Here is an 18,385-nt window from a genome sequence, read left to right as displayed (position 1 = left end):
CAAATAAATATTTAGCGGGTTAAGAACCACTGTAGAAGATTAGATCCACTACTTCTTTAATCTTCCCCGTACACTTATTTTATCACCTAAACAATATTCATTAATAGAAACTTGGCATTATGAAGAACAATGAAAATTCCATTGACAAGTAGTCTGTATTTAAAGAATGACGACTAATTAAGCTAATTACAATTAATTTACACATGATACGATTAAAATTTTTTATCTTGGGTTTCAAGTTTACGTTATTCACCCTAGGAGCGCTTCATTATGACTACTGTTAATCTACACAATGCATTACAATAGCGCAGCATTAACAGTGCACAAATTAAAATTGTTTCAGCATTTCTATAGCGGAACAAAAGAAGCAGAGACAGATACGGGGATATAGGGCATAGATTAGTGTTCAACCTTTTAAGCCGAAAGTACATCATCTGCAGACAGCAGTAATCATTCGTTTCCCTGTAAGCTTTTTGTTCTCTGCATCAGCCGAACCCACATTTTGTTTTTTATTGTTTCTGCTCCTGAAGAGCGTCGACCTGCGTATGTTTCTCTGAGCAGCCGCTAGATGGCAGAGACGGCGCTTCCCCCAGCAATGTCGCCCTGAGAGAGCGGGCGTACAGCTGTCTCGTATTTACTGTGTGAATGGCGTCGGTTGTTGTGGTATTAATGCGGATGTGTGACAGATGTCGCACTTTCGGGTACTTTTAGGAACAGATCATAAATTACGATGTCTTTTAAGTGTTCGGAAAGCGTAAAGATGTTTTACCTATGTTATGGACAGTGTTTCCACTAGTGAAGGCAAGTGCCGAGACATGAAATGACAACTTGGGAGTGTTCGGAGACACAGCTATGAATCTCAGCGGGGCCGTGCTCTTCTGTCTTTTCCTGGCAGCGAATTCGGACGAGGAAACTTCAGGAGGTAAGCCTGCTTTTTAACACGTCTGAAAGCGATCAATACCACGCGGCATGTCCACTGACTGCATGAGCAACTTTAACTAACAAAGGAACCAGTTTATTCGTAGCCACTTTAGCCTGTGCACATAAAACCGCAAAACATTTATTTTTTGAATGAATCATGCGGAGTTTCTGTCATGAAAGTAATCGTCGAGCATCCTTTCTCAGTTACATTGACACACATGCCCCGCATCTCGCATGTGCAACCTCGTTAATTTTTCATAATGCACGCGGGGCGTTGCCGTCACTTACTGACAACTCCTGACTTTTCTACAGAAATCCACTGCACTTTACTTTTTATCCTCGTTTTAGTGACTGTATACGTAAACTTTAAGCTGTTTTGTTTCTGTACTTACATTTTGGTTTCATTCATTCCATAGCAAGTCACTTTTAAGACAATCGTACTTACTAATAAATAATTTGGCTTTTTTAAGGTGTTGTCTGCAGCATTTGTGCGAAATATATTTGACAAATATTTTACTGACAATAATATAATTAGTTGTATTCTCGATTTCCAAACTAATATACATAATTGCTGGTAGATACTTTGGAAATAGAGACGTTGGTGCAAGATTTTGGCTCGATTCTTTAGTAAATTGTGTAGTTTTTGTTTTATTACTGTCTGCTATAACTGAAGCGTACATATACACTTAGAGTATAGTGGGCTGCAACACCACCTGATAACAGTGACTGTTAAAGACTTGACGAAAATATTCACTCGATTATTAGTGCTGTCTTGGTTGTCAACTTCTAATATGATTTTCTTTTCACGAATCCGTAAGCGAAATTGATTGCTGCTAATACAGCTGACCATTCATAATTTCGCGGTTAAGCTACTCTAGGTGACGCACGAGAGCAAAGACTCAGCAGAGCAGGAGAACTAAGCCCGTTTCCAATTCTCCGGCGTGCTGCAATGAGATGCACAGTGTTGCAGTAGCGAGAATATCTTGCATTGTAAGAAAACGCCCACGTTGTTCTGCATTCCTACAAGTTATTGTTTCCGTGTTTGATATTCGTTAATCACCGGTAACAGCTGAGTTTTTTTACTGCATGTATGCCACAGATAAGCAAGTGGGGGAAAAATGATAGCTTGTTTTGGATGCAGTTCATGGCAGTATTTTACTCTTCAGATATGGTATTGAAGTGAGCTACTGAGAAACTGTAGCTAAGAAAATGTTCCATATCTGGGTACGCTGTCCGGGCGAAACATTAACTTCGGGTCACTATACAGAAGCAATTAAAGAGTATAACAACATAGTTCTCGTAAAATTGGAAATGTGTGAAGTAGTTCTTTATGCATGCATACAGACTATGATTTGTGCGTGTTATAGTTCATATGTCATTACGCGTATCGAACCTTCTCTGTACGTTATCGTGCAATCATTCCAATGACATTAATACATGGCTATAAGTTGAGTGATGTGTAGGACTTGTATATCCAGTGTGCCGCATTGTTGTCGCTGCTGCTTGTTGGTCCCTCTCAGCTACGTGCTTTATGAATATAACTTTCTTTATAGTACTGAACTGATCCACGTCTTCAACTGCAAAATATGATCAGTTATCCATACTGGCTAAAGAATAATAAATCTGACGCACAATTTAATTTTCGTTGTACAGTAAAAGGCATAATATCATCTAATATGGAAGCAGAGTATGGGATGCAAAACAGAGTAAATATCTGAGCTGGTCTTGTTTTGCTTTCTTCAAAAAGGTCAAGGTTCAGTTCCCACTTTACGGTAGACTAGACCATTTTTTAATTAGATCATTTTTCTATTTCATTTAATTCCTTCAAATACTAGCTGGGCCCTTGAATAATGAAAATAGCAATAAGGCATCACATAATGAGCGTTACTCGGACGTGTTAAATTAGCAAAATTTTGTGAAGTTACTAATTCCTAATGCTTGTATACTGTTCAGTCATATTAATGTGACCACCGACTATTTTCGACATTCGTTGTCGTAATGCGGAAACGGATCGAAACGTCTGAAAGCAGACACACTGCAACAATCGCCGAAAGGCACCAGGCCGGAGGAAGGAGTATTATGGTCTGGGGAATGTGTCCGTGGCATTCTCTGGGTCGTCTCGTCATTGTGGAAGGCAGAGTGGAGCAACGAAAGTACGCATCTATCATTGGGAAACATGTCCACTCCTACGTACAGTTTGTTTTTCCTCAGCACGAGCGCGGGGTAGCCGCGCGGTCTTAGACGCCTTGTACGGTCCGTGCGGCTACACCCTTCGGAGGTTAGAGTCCTCCCTCGGACGTGTGTGTGTGTGTGTGTGTGTGTGTGTGTGTGTGTGTGTGTGTGTGTGTGTGTGTGTCGTCTTTAGCGTAAGCTAGTTTAAGTTAGATTAAATAGTGTGTAAGCTTAGGGACCGATGACCTCAGCAGTTTGGTCCCATAAGACCTCACCACAAATTTCCAAAGTTGCCTCGGCACGATGGCATCTACCAGCAGGACAATGCAACGTATCACACAGCTCGCAGTATACGTGTGTGGTTCGGAGATCACCAGGATGAGTTTACCGTACTCCCCTGGCTACCAAACTCCCGACATTTAAACCCAGTCGAGATTCTATGGGACTATCTTGAGTGGGCTGTACGCGCTGTGGATGCTCAACCGAGAAACATAGCGCAGCAGATCCGGCATGGCTCCACATCCCTGTCAGAACCATTCAGAACTTCATCGATTCCTTTCGTAGACGTCTCGCAGCAGTCCGCGCTGCGAAAGGTGGTTATTAAGGCATCTGACCACATTAATGTGGTTGGTCAGTGTAGCTACGTGGGTTCTTTGCTGTGCATTTCGACTGTCCTATCTACCTGGATATGGCGTTTATGTATTTCTCTGGACTTTGTCAAATGCCAGATCCAATTTGTTCCATGATTAACTCAATTAGTAGTTATGAAGAGCATAACACGCTCATTGAAGATTACACACTCTACGGTCGGATAATGATCGTGTTCTCCACGTTGATTCATCTCGACTGAATCATGAAGACAAAAAACCAAAAACTGCAACACTGGATTAGAATCTAGAACAACCTACTTTATTTCATAAAGAATAACGTTGAAATGTCATACTTCAGTATTCAACGGATGTGTGTTCTAAACCGCAACAATGTTTCTACTTTGTAGTACATTGTTGTTCGCACAGGCAATAATCTGATCCCTCATCAGTCAAGTCATCAAATTATAACCCGTAGGAACATCTTAGTTTAGATATAGCCGAGGAAATCATGTTTCTACCACACGCCCGCAATTATCTGGTGGGCAAAACGAATTCACTTTAAGCTTAAACACCTTTATTGATGTTTTACAGTTTTAAATAAGCCTCTGGTATGCATTCATGCATGAAATTTGTTAGAATGACGTTTGTCTGTTGCGAAATTATTTACACAAGAACAATGAAGAAAATCAGGCATGGTCATCTTAAACGCATCTGGGCTTAAGTTATATAGGAAAATGTATCTAAAATCTGATGGCATGAAGGAGATATTTAACACCACTGTTCCGGAATCTGGGTCTGTTCTAATGGCTGTTCCACTACCCTCAACTTCCTGCGTGTAGACACAGTAGCAGAAGTACACTTCGTTGTAAGATAGGAAGAATATGCCCCATTGGATCGTAGGATCTTTTGTCACATATCGTGCCTTTTAAACCAGACAAATGTTTGTTCGCCAAAATTTCAAATTTGCACCGTGGTCGGAATTCCATGTTGAACTGTGTGCATACTGTAATTGGCTAGTGAGACAGACTTCGTGTTGAAGCAAAGAGCATATCACTCATGTAGCACCATGACTTGTAAATCACAGTTATGTTGAAACCGACCTTAATGTCGTGCTTGCATTATTTTAACACAGTACAGCAGTCAGGCGGCGACATGTGCTTGCAGATAGCCGGAGATACGGTGGCAGACTTGGGAATGACCACGCTCTGGTAAGCTCACAGGTACAGTGCTCTTCAGGTCTGTGCGGACGATTTATCGTCTAGTGCTCTTCGTTTATAGAAATTTATTGCCCCCAAACTACTCAGTCTACTGCGGATTGGTTTATGTGTTGTATAATGGGAACTCTGGGGCTAAGGGAACTCTGACGACTGCTAGTGGAGAATCAGCTTATTCCTAGTGTGAATACTACCGAACTGTTAAAACGAAGCATTTTAAGAATTATGACGAGATGCGGCTACATAAGTTCATGGACGCGACTAAACGTCCAGCCCAACCGAACTGACAGCTTTAGGAAGAAGTAACAAATAAAAAATAAAAAAAATCGCCAGCATCACATGGTAAGAGTGGAACACACACATGTGCACCCAAAGATGAGATAGCCAAAAAACAATGGCGAGGAATCCGTTACTATATGCAAATGTGCGACTGAGACAATAAGCCGAAGAAGGTATGATGTGGAACAACTAGAGAATGGAGAGAGAAAAATACTGAGGAAAATACTGGAGCCTAAAAGAGGTGGTGAAAGCGAAGGTCTAGGGAAGAACTGTGCTGGACCATGAAAACAACATAAGAGGGAATCAGACTGTAAAAGACAATAGGCCTATTGGGGGACATGCTATCAGGATTATCATGGATAGAGCTGACCAAAATAGAATGCGAGACAATTGTTAGGACAAGAGGAAAGCCAGCGAAGGCTACAGGACATGGACAGTGAGCCACCAGTGCTTCTGCCAAGAGAAGATGATGCTGAGCAGCTCATATGAAGAACGAGAGAGAAGCCAGGAGAGGATAACAATGTTCTGGAACGATAAGGGGAAAAGCCAGTACACGAAGCGGTTATTCATGATTCTACAGAGGCCGTAACTGAAAGAAGGAGAATGTCAGATGACTAGGAGGGAGAATGGCCAGTATTTAGGTGTCCCCATTTTTGTAGAGTGCACATCAAACTACTCAGACAATTGCAGAGCAATTCAGTTCGTCTGCCTGTGTTGTAGGCAAATTGGTCCATATGATACGACAGTAGGTTCTTCTGCCGAAAAAAAAAAACTCCGGTAAGAGACTTTGCAAGTCGTATCAGAGAACTTGTTTTATCCCGTCAAATACTCTCTGCGTGAAAATACCCCTATCAGCTGCCTGACAGTTGTCCCATTTGACAAGCAGGATGCAATGCCTTTCCCCCTCTGATCAGCGTATGCCGCGACTGATCAATCCAGGCTCAGTCCTTTCTTGGTCAGAGCGTTCAATGTACCCATGCTAACCTGTGACCTGTATGTCTGGGTACAAACGTTGGGTGGTGACCTCTGTACCCCACAACGAGGAGATGGCGAGTGATTTGCAGTGTATCCCGTCTATGGTCTGTTAAAATGCATGATAGTCGCTAGCAACATGTGAAATCAACACTTCGTTGCCCGCGGCGATTGTTTCTAGCTGCTGTGATTTTTCCTGAATCGAGTTACCGGGGGTGTAGCTTTAACACCGTGGCACTTGAACAGCTCAATCCCAACACGACTTAGGATACTGAGTGGCCCATATGTCGGACACCCACGATCTACCTGCGATCGTCTTGTCAATCTTGCGCTCGGTCGGCAAACCGACGACCGGCGCTAGAGCTGAAGATGCCGCAGGTATTTGACACACCAAACTACCCTACTCCTGGCAACATGAGCGTTATCTCTAACACATCGGCTGTGTCAAATTCAGTTCCTCGTGAATCTGTAAGGCGATTTCAGTTTCAATTACACGAAACATTTAAGCCCTCGTTAGGTCTGTGTCATTTTAACCTTCATCAATGACCGGTATGAAGCACTAAACATAAGACCAGTTTACGATGAGCCCGCTCTAGGTTGAGCTTACGCTCTCCGCACCGATGTTTTTCCCACGGTAGTATGGGTTAGTGACAGAACTTCCTTCGCACGGACCATCGAAAAGCGTCTAATAGGGCTCTAGGAAAATTGCATTAAACGTACGCGCGTCCACCTGATCTTCACAGTGCCTCGATGTTGGCAAACACTTAAATTATATCAAAAGAAAAGGTGGGAAACTGTCATAGATACACCCAGTGGCTGTTTATATCCTACATGCTGCACGATTACTGGTTGACAAATACGTGCTTCACTTGGAATATCACGGTGTTGTACAATGACACGCACAAAGATTGCCCGGCCAGAATAATTTAGAGTCCAAGAGCAGAGCATTGCGCATGCACAAGTACAGAAGTGCCAGTGTTCAAAACTCAAGCGATCTGTGGAGCTTCAGCAAATATAAGCGATATAATAGTTTTGATACAGTATAGGTCGAGATTCATTGCAGTTTCACATCTGTTTCAACGGCGGAGTGGATAGGCTGGCGGTTTACGAAACGACGAGCGTTCGAATCTAACTGGAGTCCACTGTCATTTTTTTTTTATTTAGGCCTGTGCAGGTAATATTTTAAATCTTAATTCGCTACAAATTCTGCAGTTGTAGGCTTTTCTAGGTTCCACATTCTGTCAAAAGATTCCATTTTATAATAGTCTAATCTTTAAGCAAAGAGACAAATGTTCATAGTAATAATATTGAAAATGGATGTATTTATTTGTAATTGCTTCGACCGCCACCTGGTATCTGTATAGTTTTCGGCTACGAGAAACGTATCAGATGATTGGCATAGGTCTGCTTCAAAAGGGCTGATGTATATGTCCGCGATTGAAAGATTGCTCTCTTTGAAAACGGTGTTAGTGCATTTGAGGCAGGACGTCATTATGGTGTTGATGCTTCCACAGCAAGGAGATGGACTTGACGATTTAGGGATAATGGTGAGGTAGCGAGACGTCCAACACCTGGAAGGCAACGATTCTCTTCAAGGAGACAAGATGAAGAATTGGTCAGGGCGGCCCAGAATGTTCCTTTGTCACTCATCCGGGAACTAAGGAGAGCTTCACATTTCCCAGACTTGTGGAGGACTTGTCTTAGAAGATTAAAGGACTATGGAATCAGGTGCTCTTATCAAAGAACCGTTGTCTGACGAAGAAGCCGTGGATACACGTGCAATTGTGAGTTCCTGGGAAGATGTCGATTGAAGGAAAGTCCTCTTCTCCGACGAGTGCACAATTGAGTCCCCAAGCAGAGGTCCTCCTCATGTTTACCGCACAGATATGCAACGATATGACTCGCACTTCGTGGCCACACACGCTAGAAGCTGACGCATAAACGTGAAATGTTGGTGCTGAATGTCTTACGTGGATGCAGGAACTTTAGAACGTGTGCAAGGCAACTTCAGTTCAGCATGCTATGAACATTTCGTCGAAAATGTAATCATCCATGGAGGTCGACTGTGGTACCCCGAAGCACGTCTCAGTTACCAACACGATAATCATCCATCACACACTAGCATTAGGATTCAGAGCTGGTTTCAAAGGAGGGAGAATATTATTCATTGCCTTCCGTGGCCGCCAGAGTCACCTGATCTCAATCCGATAGAGCACGTATAGGCTCATCTTAAGAAGACTCTGCGGGAAAATTTGCCAGACCTTCCTCCGGTGACTGTTAATGCCCCACGGGACTTGGTTCATCCTTCATGGGAGAGAACTGCTGTGCATGAGGACTTTTTCCATAGATTTGTCAATTCTATGCCTCGAAGGTTTCTGAGCTGTTCTTGATGCCAATGGCATGTGGGCAAAATACTAAAGCTAAGCGTAGCCTACTCTTCATTTTGTGTTATTTCATTTTCCTGTCCGCCCACGGTAGCTGAGTGGTCAGCGTGACAGAATGTCAATCCTAGGGGCCCGGGTTCGATTCCCGGCTGGGTCGGAGATTTTATCCGCTCGGGGACTGGGTGTTGTTTTGTCCTAATCATCATCATTTCATCCCCATCGACGCCTAAGTGCCGAGGTGGCGTCAAATCGAAAGATTTGCACCCAGCGAACGTTCTACCCGACGGGAGGCCCTAGTCACACGATATTTACATTTGTTTATTTCATTTTTCTGTAAAAGGCCTACATAGTTATTAGGCCAACAATATTAATTTCAAAATACAAATCTAGTTGCTACTATATTATTTGTATTTTTTGGGAGGTCATACGAATATCACCATCCAAGGAAGATTAGTTGTATCTTTATGGGATGTCAAATGAATACAAAACTCCAAGGAAATTTATTTTTATGGGCGTTCAGATGAATATCACCCTCCAAGCATGATTATTTTTGTTATGAGAGATCTGATAATATTTCGTTTCAAGGAAGATTTTTTAGATGAAATTCTCAAACCATAATTAGTTATTTACCGAAGACAATACTGCAAAAAGTAAAAAAAGAAAATATACTTTAACAACAACAAAAACAAATAAAGCACGAGACATTTGCGACGCGATGAAAAAAAAAAAAAAGGTTGCTGAGAGATTCGATCCGACACATACTACAGTTACCAATACAGTAAGCTGACACGCTACGAAGTAACTAAACATCTCTTCTTTTTAGTGTAACAGTCGAATACGGCTACCGTAGCTGAACGAATATTAAAATGGAAACGGATCCTCGAAGGCACATCCGCTCGCTCGTGTAAACCGCGAGTAAGGACTTACAAAAATATGCCAATCAACTGATACGTTTCTCTTAATTGAAAACTATAGAGATACCAGGTAGCAGTCGAAGTAATTACTTATAAATACATATATTTCCAATATCACACACACAATTGACTCCAGTTAGTTTCGAACGCTTGTCCTTTACGTTCGTTAACCGTCAGCCTATCCATTCCACCACTGAAATGACGTGAAACTCTCGTCGTCGTAGTAATTTTACCGACGTGTAGTTCTTACAAGCCGGCCAGAGTGGCCGAGTGGAAAGCCGGCACGGTAGCTCAGCGTGTTCGGCCAGAGGGTTAGCTGCGCTCTGTAATAAAAAAAAACTGAGTTAATCGATCAACAACGAACTTAAACGGATGTCTTACGACGTCCGCCCCGAGCAGATGCAACGAACAAAATGGGGAAAAAGCGGTTCTAGTCGCTACAGTCTGGAACCGCGCGACCGCTACGGGCGCAGGTTAGAATCCTGCCTCGGGCACGGATGTGTGTGATGCCCTTAGGTTAGTTAGGTTTAAGTAGTTCTAAGTTCTAGGAGACTGATCACCTCAGATGTTAAGTGCCATAGTGCTCAGAGCCATTTGAACCATTTTTTGAAGTTCTTACAATTTAACCGTTTCTACGTGATCGAATAATGATTTTCAAAAGAAATGATACTATGAGTTAAATTGCAATGAATCTCGACGTATACTGTATCCTAACTATTACACTGCTTCTATTTGACGATTTAAATACCAAGCTGAAGCTCCACAGACTGCTAGAGTTGTGAACACGGGCCCTTCTGAACTTGGGCATGCGCAATACTCTGTTCCTGGACTCTTAAATTATTGGGGTTTGGCAATCTTTTTGCCTCTCATTATACGATAAAAGTTAAGCCGCATTCATGTTTCTCACCAAGTGAGGTGACACAGCAGTTAGACTCTTCACTTGCGTACAGTATGAATGTGGATCAAAACACCATTCGGCTTTCTAGAGTTTTGCTATGTCGAATAAGACGAATGCCGACATGTTTCCCTATACTCTCCCTTCAGAGCTTCTGCCGTGTCTGTAACGTCCTCTTCGTCGAAATAACGTTAAACCCTAATCTTCATTTCTTTAAGATTCACTTAGAGAGTAGTACGCATTTACATGTTTAGAAAATAAGTCGAAGCATAATACTTAAGTTTTGTGTCCACCAATGAATAATCACACCCACCATCGCGATAGACTTAACAAAATTGGAAACTCTCGTCCTTATTCTCCATCACATGAAACTAACTGTTCTAGAAGTTTTCGTTAACCCTTATAATAGTCATTACTTATTTGCAAAGGGAGGGCGCTCAACAGCTTGCTTTACAAGACCTTATGAAGGCAAGGTTCCATTTTATAAAATCTTGCACAAGGTGGTAAATGATTATAATATGACAATATCTAAAAGTAAAACTAAGATAATGGTATTCCATGTCAAGGAGCACCTAAGAGCAAAAATAATAACTGATGATAAGGCGCTAGACCAAATAAATACTTTTAAATACACAGGATGTGATATCTCATATATCACACACAATGATCAAGAATAGAAACTGCAAAAATTTCATTGGTTGGTAGGTACTATAAATCGCACTCTTCTCAAAAAGTTAGAAAAGAAACAGTACTAAAATTTTATAAATTGATCGCAGTGCCAGTTCTAATGTACGGGTCAGAGATTTGGACTCTAAGCGTCAATCAAAAGAGGAGCACTGAGACACCAGAGATGAGACTTCTGAGACCTCTGCCTGGTTACAAACACGTAGATCGGATAAAAAATAGTGAAATAAGGAATCAACTAGGTGTCAAACGCATACTTCAGAAAATAGAGGAGTGGGGGAAAGAAGTGGCATGAACACATTCAAATAATGCCAGGAGAACGAATATCTAAAAGAATATACAAATATACGCCTCAAGGGAAAGGGAATATTGGGCGTCCTAAGAAGAAACGGAAAGATCAGCTGGAATCTGCTTGAAATTGGAACAGGCAAGGATGCCTAAACCAAAACTGCATACGATGATGATAATGTGGGAAAACAATCACTTTAATATTATAAGCAGCATTTAAATAAATGTGTATGTAGGTACGAAGTACGACAATGAATGCACATACATGCGTCACAAATTCTTACGCTCGCGCACACGCACATACATGCGTCTCTTTCCACAGTTCTGGCTCGGGTTTTCTGTCTCACCGCTTCTTTGACTTCTGGTAGTGATATGAAAAACGCCATATTGCACGTCGGTTCAGAGTACCAGTTAACCGTAGATCCCAAGTACAATCGTCTCCGTGAGTTACTTTCGAGGTTGAAGAAAGGCAAGAGTATACCAACTCCATTAAAAAGACGCCTAGTAAAACAGAGCTGCGTTCATACGAACCCTTGGGTTCAGGACATCTGTGACTTACGGATCCCCTTCTTATTTTCACAACTGTAATACGTGGAGCTTGCTGCTTCTTTCTTGGCCATATCGTCTGCCAGTTCTAGATATCACATGACAGCTGGAGTTGCATGAAAGTCATCGCACGTGCCATCCAAATGAATCATTTCTGTAACGACGCAGCAGAAAGCTGGTTCACGGAGATTACGTTTCCGGAAGCGTGCGAGACAACTCCCTCTTGTCTGTGAGACGGGAAGGAAGGCTGCCACTAACGAACCGTCTATATCAGTAATTTGTTATTTCCTTCTGACACCGACCAGTGACATTTGGTATCAACAGTGATGTAACACACGGATAATTCTGTCGCAGCGAGCTGTCTGCAGCTAGTTTCCCCCAGAGGCTATATGACTCACTGCCCAGCAGCGTAATACATCCTTCTCTGCCTTTGCACGAGGAACCTTGTCGCGGAGGGCCTAGACTGCTTTATATACCGAGGAAATGTGCGCAGTTCATTTCGTACGGACCCAACGGTGTAAAGATTTGTGAAAAATAGGTGCCCACATCCAACAGGCGTTTGTTCGGAGGTCGTTGCATCGAATTCGTAGGACTGTGCAAAGTTTTTGCAACAAAAGGCAGATAAACTATTCGACGCCTTATAAAGGATTTAACTTTTCAGCAGCCTATCTCTTACTCGGACTAAAAATAACGCAATACTATGGCTCTAAGTAGTCGCATTGCAAGTAATAGTGAAAATCTTCCGGCGCTGACAGTACACTCCTTGGAAAATTAAAACGAAGACATTGTTACGACTATAGGTGCTGCGAAATGCATTCTTTCCTCAAACTCTGCCACATACACCAGCGCAGTCGCAACTGGACGCTTTGCAGACCATAAATATAAAAACGTCGAAGGCAGCAAGGGAGGCATGATTTCATCTGCCCCACGAGGAAAAAAAATGAGAGGATCGTAAACAAGTAGCAAAATTACGCGTAACACAGCAACCTATAAATTTGAAATTAGATAACATCAAATCAATTTTCAGTAATCCGCTTCGGCGATGACAGAGTACAGAACGATTTGTAAAACAAATCTTTGGGGTAATCCTGCCACAGATTAACCTACCCATGCCACTGCCACAGTCTGTGTTCTCTGCAGTCAGTGGAAACGTATTCTCACAATATATTTATTAGAATAGGCCAATAAAGAGAGCTGTATACCGTCAAAATTTCAGTTGGCGCCATTATTAAAACTTGGTCGATGTATCACTTAAACGTACACCCACATATATATTTCATAAGCCATGGCACAGTACTTGGTAGAGAGCACTTGAGCTCCTCTGTAAACTATTTCATTTGCATGAGAACAATGTTCCTCTGCATGCGTCATAATCTCTCTCATCTTGTTCTCATCAACTGTATGCAAGATACGCGACTGACCCAGCATAATTGTTATTCGAAGAACTTTCGGGCTTGCAGACGGTCGTCCTTCGTTTCACTTCACTGCACGCTATTTCGGCTGAGCACAGGCTAGTCATCCTCAGGTGAAGCAAAATTGTTGCTCAGTCCATATCATATACCAGGTGACAAAATTTATCCAGCAGGATTTTATGAGAACCGTGAATTACAACGTGTCCTGAATCCCCCCCCCCCCAACTATTAGCTTTTAAATTGTATGTCCATATTTGTTATTGTCCGAATGGAATCTACAGACTTTTTACAATCTTGGCAGCGCTTCTCTAAATTTACTCCACGTCATCCATCAGCACTGCGTAATAAGACTCAGAAATATTCTATGTCGCACTAGAGGTGTGGTTTCCATAATTGTCATTAAAATTTGCCATATTCCTTCCGAAATACACTACTGGCCATTAAAATTGCTGCACCAAGAAGAAATGCAGATGATAAACGGGTATTCATTGGACAAATATATTATACTGGAACTGACATGTGATTACATTTTCACGCAATTTGGGTGCATAGATCCTGAGAAATCACTGCCCAGAACAACCACATCTGGCCGTAATAACGGCCTTGATACGCCTGGGCATTGAGTCAAACAGAGCTTGGATGGCGTGTACAGGTACAGCTGCCCATGCAGCTTCAACACTATACCACAGTTCATCAAGAGTAGTGACTGGCGTATTGTGACGACCCAGTTGCTCGGCCACCATTGACCAGACGTTTTCAATTGGTGAGAGATCTGGAGAATGTGCTGGCCAGAGCAGCAGTAGAACATTTTCTGTATCCAGAAAGGCCCTTACAGGACCTGCAACATGCGGTCGTGCATTATCCTATTAAAATGTAGGCTTTCGCAAGGATCGAATGAAGGGTAGGCCCACGGGTCGTAACACATCTGAAATGTAACGCCCACTGTTCAAAGTGCCGTCAATGCGAACAAGAGACGTGTAACCAATGGCACCCCATGCCATCACACCGGGTGATACGCCAGTATGGCGATGACGAATACACGCTTGCAATGTGCGTTCACCGCGATGTCGCCAAACACGGATGCGACCATCATGATGCTGTAAACTGAATCTGGATTCATCCGAAAAAACGACGTTTTACAATGCACCCAGGATCGTCTTTGACTACGCCATCGCAAGCGCTCCTGTCTGTGATGCAGCGCCAAGGGTAACCGCAGCCATGGTCTCCGAGCTGATAGTCCATGCTGCTGCAAACGTCGTCGAACTGTTCGTGCAGATGGTTGTTGTCTTGCAAACGTCCCCATGTGTTGACTCAGGGATCGAGACGTGGCTGCACGATCCGTTACAGCCATGCGGATAAGAAGCCAGTCATCTCGACTGCTAGTGATAAGAGGCCGTTGGGATCCAGCACGGCGTTCCGTATTACCCTCCTGAACCCACCGATTCCATATTCTGCTAACAGTCATTGGATGTCGACCAACGCGAGCAGCAGTGTCGCGATACGATAAACCGCAATTGCGTGAGGCTACAATCCGACCTTTATCAAAGTCGGAAACGTGATGGTACGCATTTCTCCTCCTTACACGAGGCATCACAACGACGTTTCACCAGGCAACGCCGGTCAACTGCTGTTTGTGTATGAGAAATCGGTTGGAAACTTTCCTCATGTGAGCACGTTGTAGGTGGCGCCAACCTTGTGTGAATGCTCTGTAAAGCTAATCATTTGCAGATCACAGCATCAGCTTCCTGTCGGTTAAATTTCGCGTCTGTAGCACGTCATCTTTGGATAGTAGCAATTTTAATGGCCGGTACTGTATTATTGACTCTTCGGAGAGAATGGGTTGTGACCGCTGTCCACCTCCATCATAGTTCCTGAAATTACCTTTGGAGGAAGAACATTCGCACGAAAATCACACAGGACCTCTCTTTATCCATTCTGAGACGACTGGAAGCTGTTCTGAATGGCAACTGTTTTTCTAAACTGTATTAGACGTGGTAATGGGGCGAGTTTTTGATGTTTGGATAATTTTGTCCACCCCTGTAACTAGCGGCGTGTGGAGCTCCAACCGCCGAAATGACGAGAGTCTAACATCGCGAACTTGAACCCACGAAAAATTGAAAACGTTGTAGAATTAAAGTCTAGTGACATAATGGGCTTCTCGTATGCGTGGAGTGTTTCACAAATCATTCTGTCACAGTTCGGGAGCGCCGGAATTGTGCATTGCCGTACTGCATGTACAGCCCACCCGAGAATACTGCTGACAAATAAAAGGATTCATATGTTCAGAGAGTAGATCCTGTCTGTATTAACTGGAGAGACGATGGAAGACAAGAAGCTGACTGTTTCATTTATCGGTGCCGCACTGCGTCGGGTGGCTTTTTGGGCGTACTTGTACCCTTACCGTAAACTTGTCTTTGACTTAGCAGTCCAGGTGATCTTTCCCCAGGCTTCGAACGTGCTGTGGAAGCGTTGTAGCGGCCATGCTTCTCTCTGTTTTAATTGGTTTTAGTTGCGGTCGGCCACCTTTTTTTCTGCGCTCTGTTTTTCTCTTCAGGGATAGCACTTCGATGAATAGTGGGTGCTGTTTCCTTCTTTAACACCCTGAATACGACGGATGAGGCGTGAGAGGGACGGCCCAGTCACACGCAGTACTCTGAGGGCCCCCGCTCAGTCCTACCAACCTACTTTTTCTCACGTTATTTTATTAACGTCGAGTAACTGATATCCATTTGGTTTTTAGCCTTCTCAGTTTACTATTACGAGTCTCTCGGCTAGAAGGCATTCTTCACGCTTTTACTGTCTTTACCCGTAGTCGGGCAGTCGGGTGGTTGAATACGGGTGGAGTTTATCTCTGCACAGATGATCCCTGGGAGCCCTCGTCTGCTATGACCTGCGCACCGGCTCGATCCATGTTGTGTTACTTCTCTTAAGATTATTTCTCAGCTCTGGTGTCAATATTGTTTTCGAAGCTTCGAGCCGCGCGGGATTAGCCGAGCGGTCTGATGCACTGCAGTCGTGGACTGTGCGCCTAGTCCCGGCGGAGGTTCGAGTCTTCCCTCGGGCATAGGTGTGTGTGTTTGTCCTTATGATAATTTAGGTTAAGTAGTGTGTAAGCTTAGGGACTGATAACCTTAGCAGTTAATTCCCATAAGATTTCACACACATTTGAAGCTTCGATTTTACCATTCCTACATAATTTCATAATTCGATCATATTTCCGTCTGACATCAGTAACGCCATATGAAATATCGCTTGACCGAGGGACTGATGAATTCGTTGTTTAGTTCCTTAAACACCCACCAACCAAACATTGTAGCCGACTGCGACTCTTGTGAAAAAATTCGTCGGCCGTTGCCCTGGCGGAAGTACTCACTGTACACCGCTGACACGGCGGCACGTGAAAACCCCGTCGTGTCTGCTCGCCCTAGGAGTCACACTAGCGCGTAGGGCGCTAACTATTTCGCGTCGATTTAATGGTCTGCAGTTGAGTAAGAAAAACAAACCCGTAATGTTCGAATACAGCATTAATAGTGTGCTGCTTCACACAATCAAGGCATTTAAATACCTGGGCGTACCGTTGCAAAGCGATGTGAAATGGAACAAGCATGTGAGGACTGTGGTACGGAAGGCGGATGGACCACTTCGGTTTATTGGGAGCATCTTAGCAAAGTGTGGTTCATCTGCAAAGGAGACCTCATATAGAATGCTAGTGCGACCTATTCTTGAATACTGCTCGAGTGTTTGGTATCCGCAACAGAGCGGATTAAAGAAAGACATCGAAGCAATTCAGAGGCGGGATACTAGATTTGTCGCCAGTAGGTTTCAACAACACGCAGTTATTACGGACATGTTTCGTGGACTCAAATGGGAATCCCTGGAGAGAAAGCAATGTTCTTTTCGTGGAACACTATTGAGCAAAATGTAGAGAACCGGCATTTGAAGCTGACTGCAGGGCAATTCTAGTGCCGCCAACGTACATTTCGGGTAAGAACCACGAAGAAAGGGGAAATTAGAGCTCATACGTATGCATATAGATAGTCGTTTGTCGCTCGCTGAATTAACGAATGGAACAGGAAAGGAAATAACTAGTAGTGGTACAGGATGCCCTAAGTAACGCGTCATACGGTGGCTTGCAGAGTATGTATGTAGACGTAGGTGTAGAAAACTGAGATGGTGCATTAGGGAAACAAAGAAAAATCAGTTGCTTCGTCGTTGAAAAGAAAGGATGATTTCATTTTATAGGTGCCGCAAGAGATGCACTAGAACTATTTTGTTTAGATACAGTGAAGATGTGAATGCTCAAGCAGATTGAGGGCGATGGGTATGACAAAAGTTGGACCAGTGACCGCTGAGAACGGGGTCAGAGAGAAACCAGCCATTGAAACGTAGAAGTGTGGAGAAAGTCGAGAGCTCTCTCGGACAACATTCGCAGACGTATTATCACACAATGTACCTGCAGAGGTTATAATAAAGCAAGGACTGTGTGAAACTGACAAACAAGACCGCGCACTGGTTTCTTAATACGGCACCAGTTACGCTCAAAGAGTAATGTGTTCTTACGAAACGTCCTCGTTAGCGCATTTGTGGATCCCCATGTGAGAGGAAGCGGCACGACGGCAGATTAAGATAATGCGGCACAGTCACACACCACGGGACAAAGACCGCTTTGACGACTGAAGCTCTCAAACATGAAAGAAACGACTTTATCAACCGATTCCGTCCACTGAAGGCGTCAAAAGAAAAAAAAGCTTGTTACCCTATGTTATATTTACATATGACTCTGTTCACTCAGACCACTTTGGCTCTGTTTTGGCTGTGAAGGTGAAATAATTTGGCAGACTTGAGGCCTTTTTTGTCACAAATCCCAATAGTGTTTTACATGAGTTAAGTACACACTTATATTGACAGGGACCTCGTGCTGGCAGCACTTCTATTGGCTCCACGGCATCGCTCTCATCCAAGGGAGCAAGTAAATACCCATTAAAACTGCAGCTCCATGAAAACGGCACACAACAAAAGCCAAACTGGAACGAGTTGTATTACAGGCTTGGGTATCCAAATGACTTGACATCTTAACGCAACCGCATAACATTGGTAGGAATAACACTACCTAC

General features: G+C 43.3%; 1 protein-coding gene across 2 annotated transcripts in view; it reads left to right on the top strand.

The window, feature by feature from the left end:
* The first annotated feature begins 599 nt into the window (after nt 1-599).
* LOC126248838 (tyrosine-protein phosphatase 99A-like) overlaps nt 600-18,385 on the top strand; it is a 482,348-nt gene continuing 464,562 nt past the window's right edge. For both annotated transcript variants that reach the window (XM_049950255.1, XM_049950254.1), the window contains exon 1: nt 600-922. In XM_049950255.1, the coding sequence (XP_049806212.1) occupies nt 853-922 (70 nt within the window). In that variant the 5' untranslated portion in view covers nt 600-852. The remainder of the gene's footprint in view (nt 923-18,385) is intronic.

Source organism: Schistocerca nitens, chromosome 3 (genome assembly GCF_023898315.1).
Source record: "Schistocerca nitens isolate TAMUIC-IGC-003100 chromosome 3, iqSchNite1.1, whole genome shotgun sequence".
In the NCBI taxonomy this organism is placed as follows: domain Eukaryota; kingdom Metazoa; phylum Arthropoda; class Insecta; order Orthoptera; family Acrididae; genus Schistocerca; species Schistocerca nitens.
The sequence above is the reverse complement of the archived record's forward strand: the minus strand, read 5'-3'. Positions and strand labels throughout refer to the sequence as shown.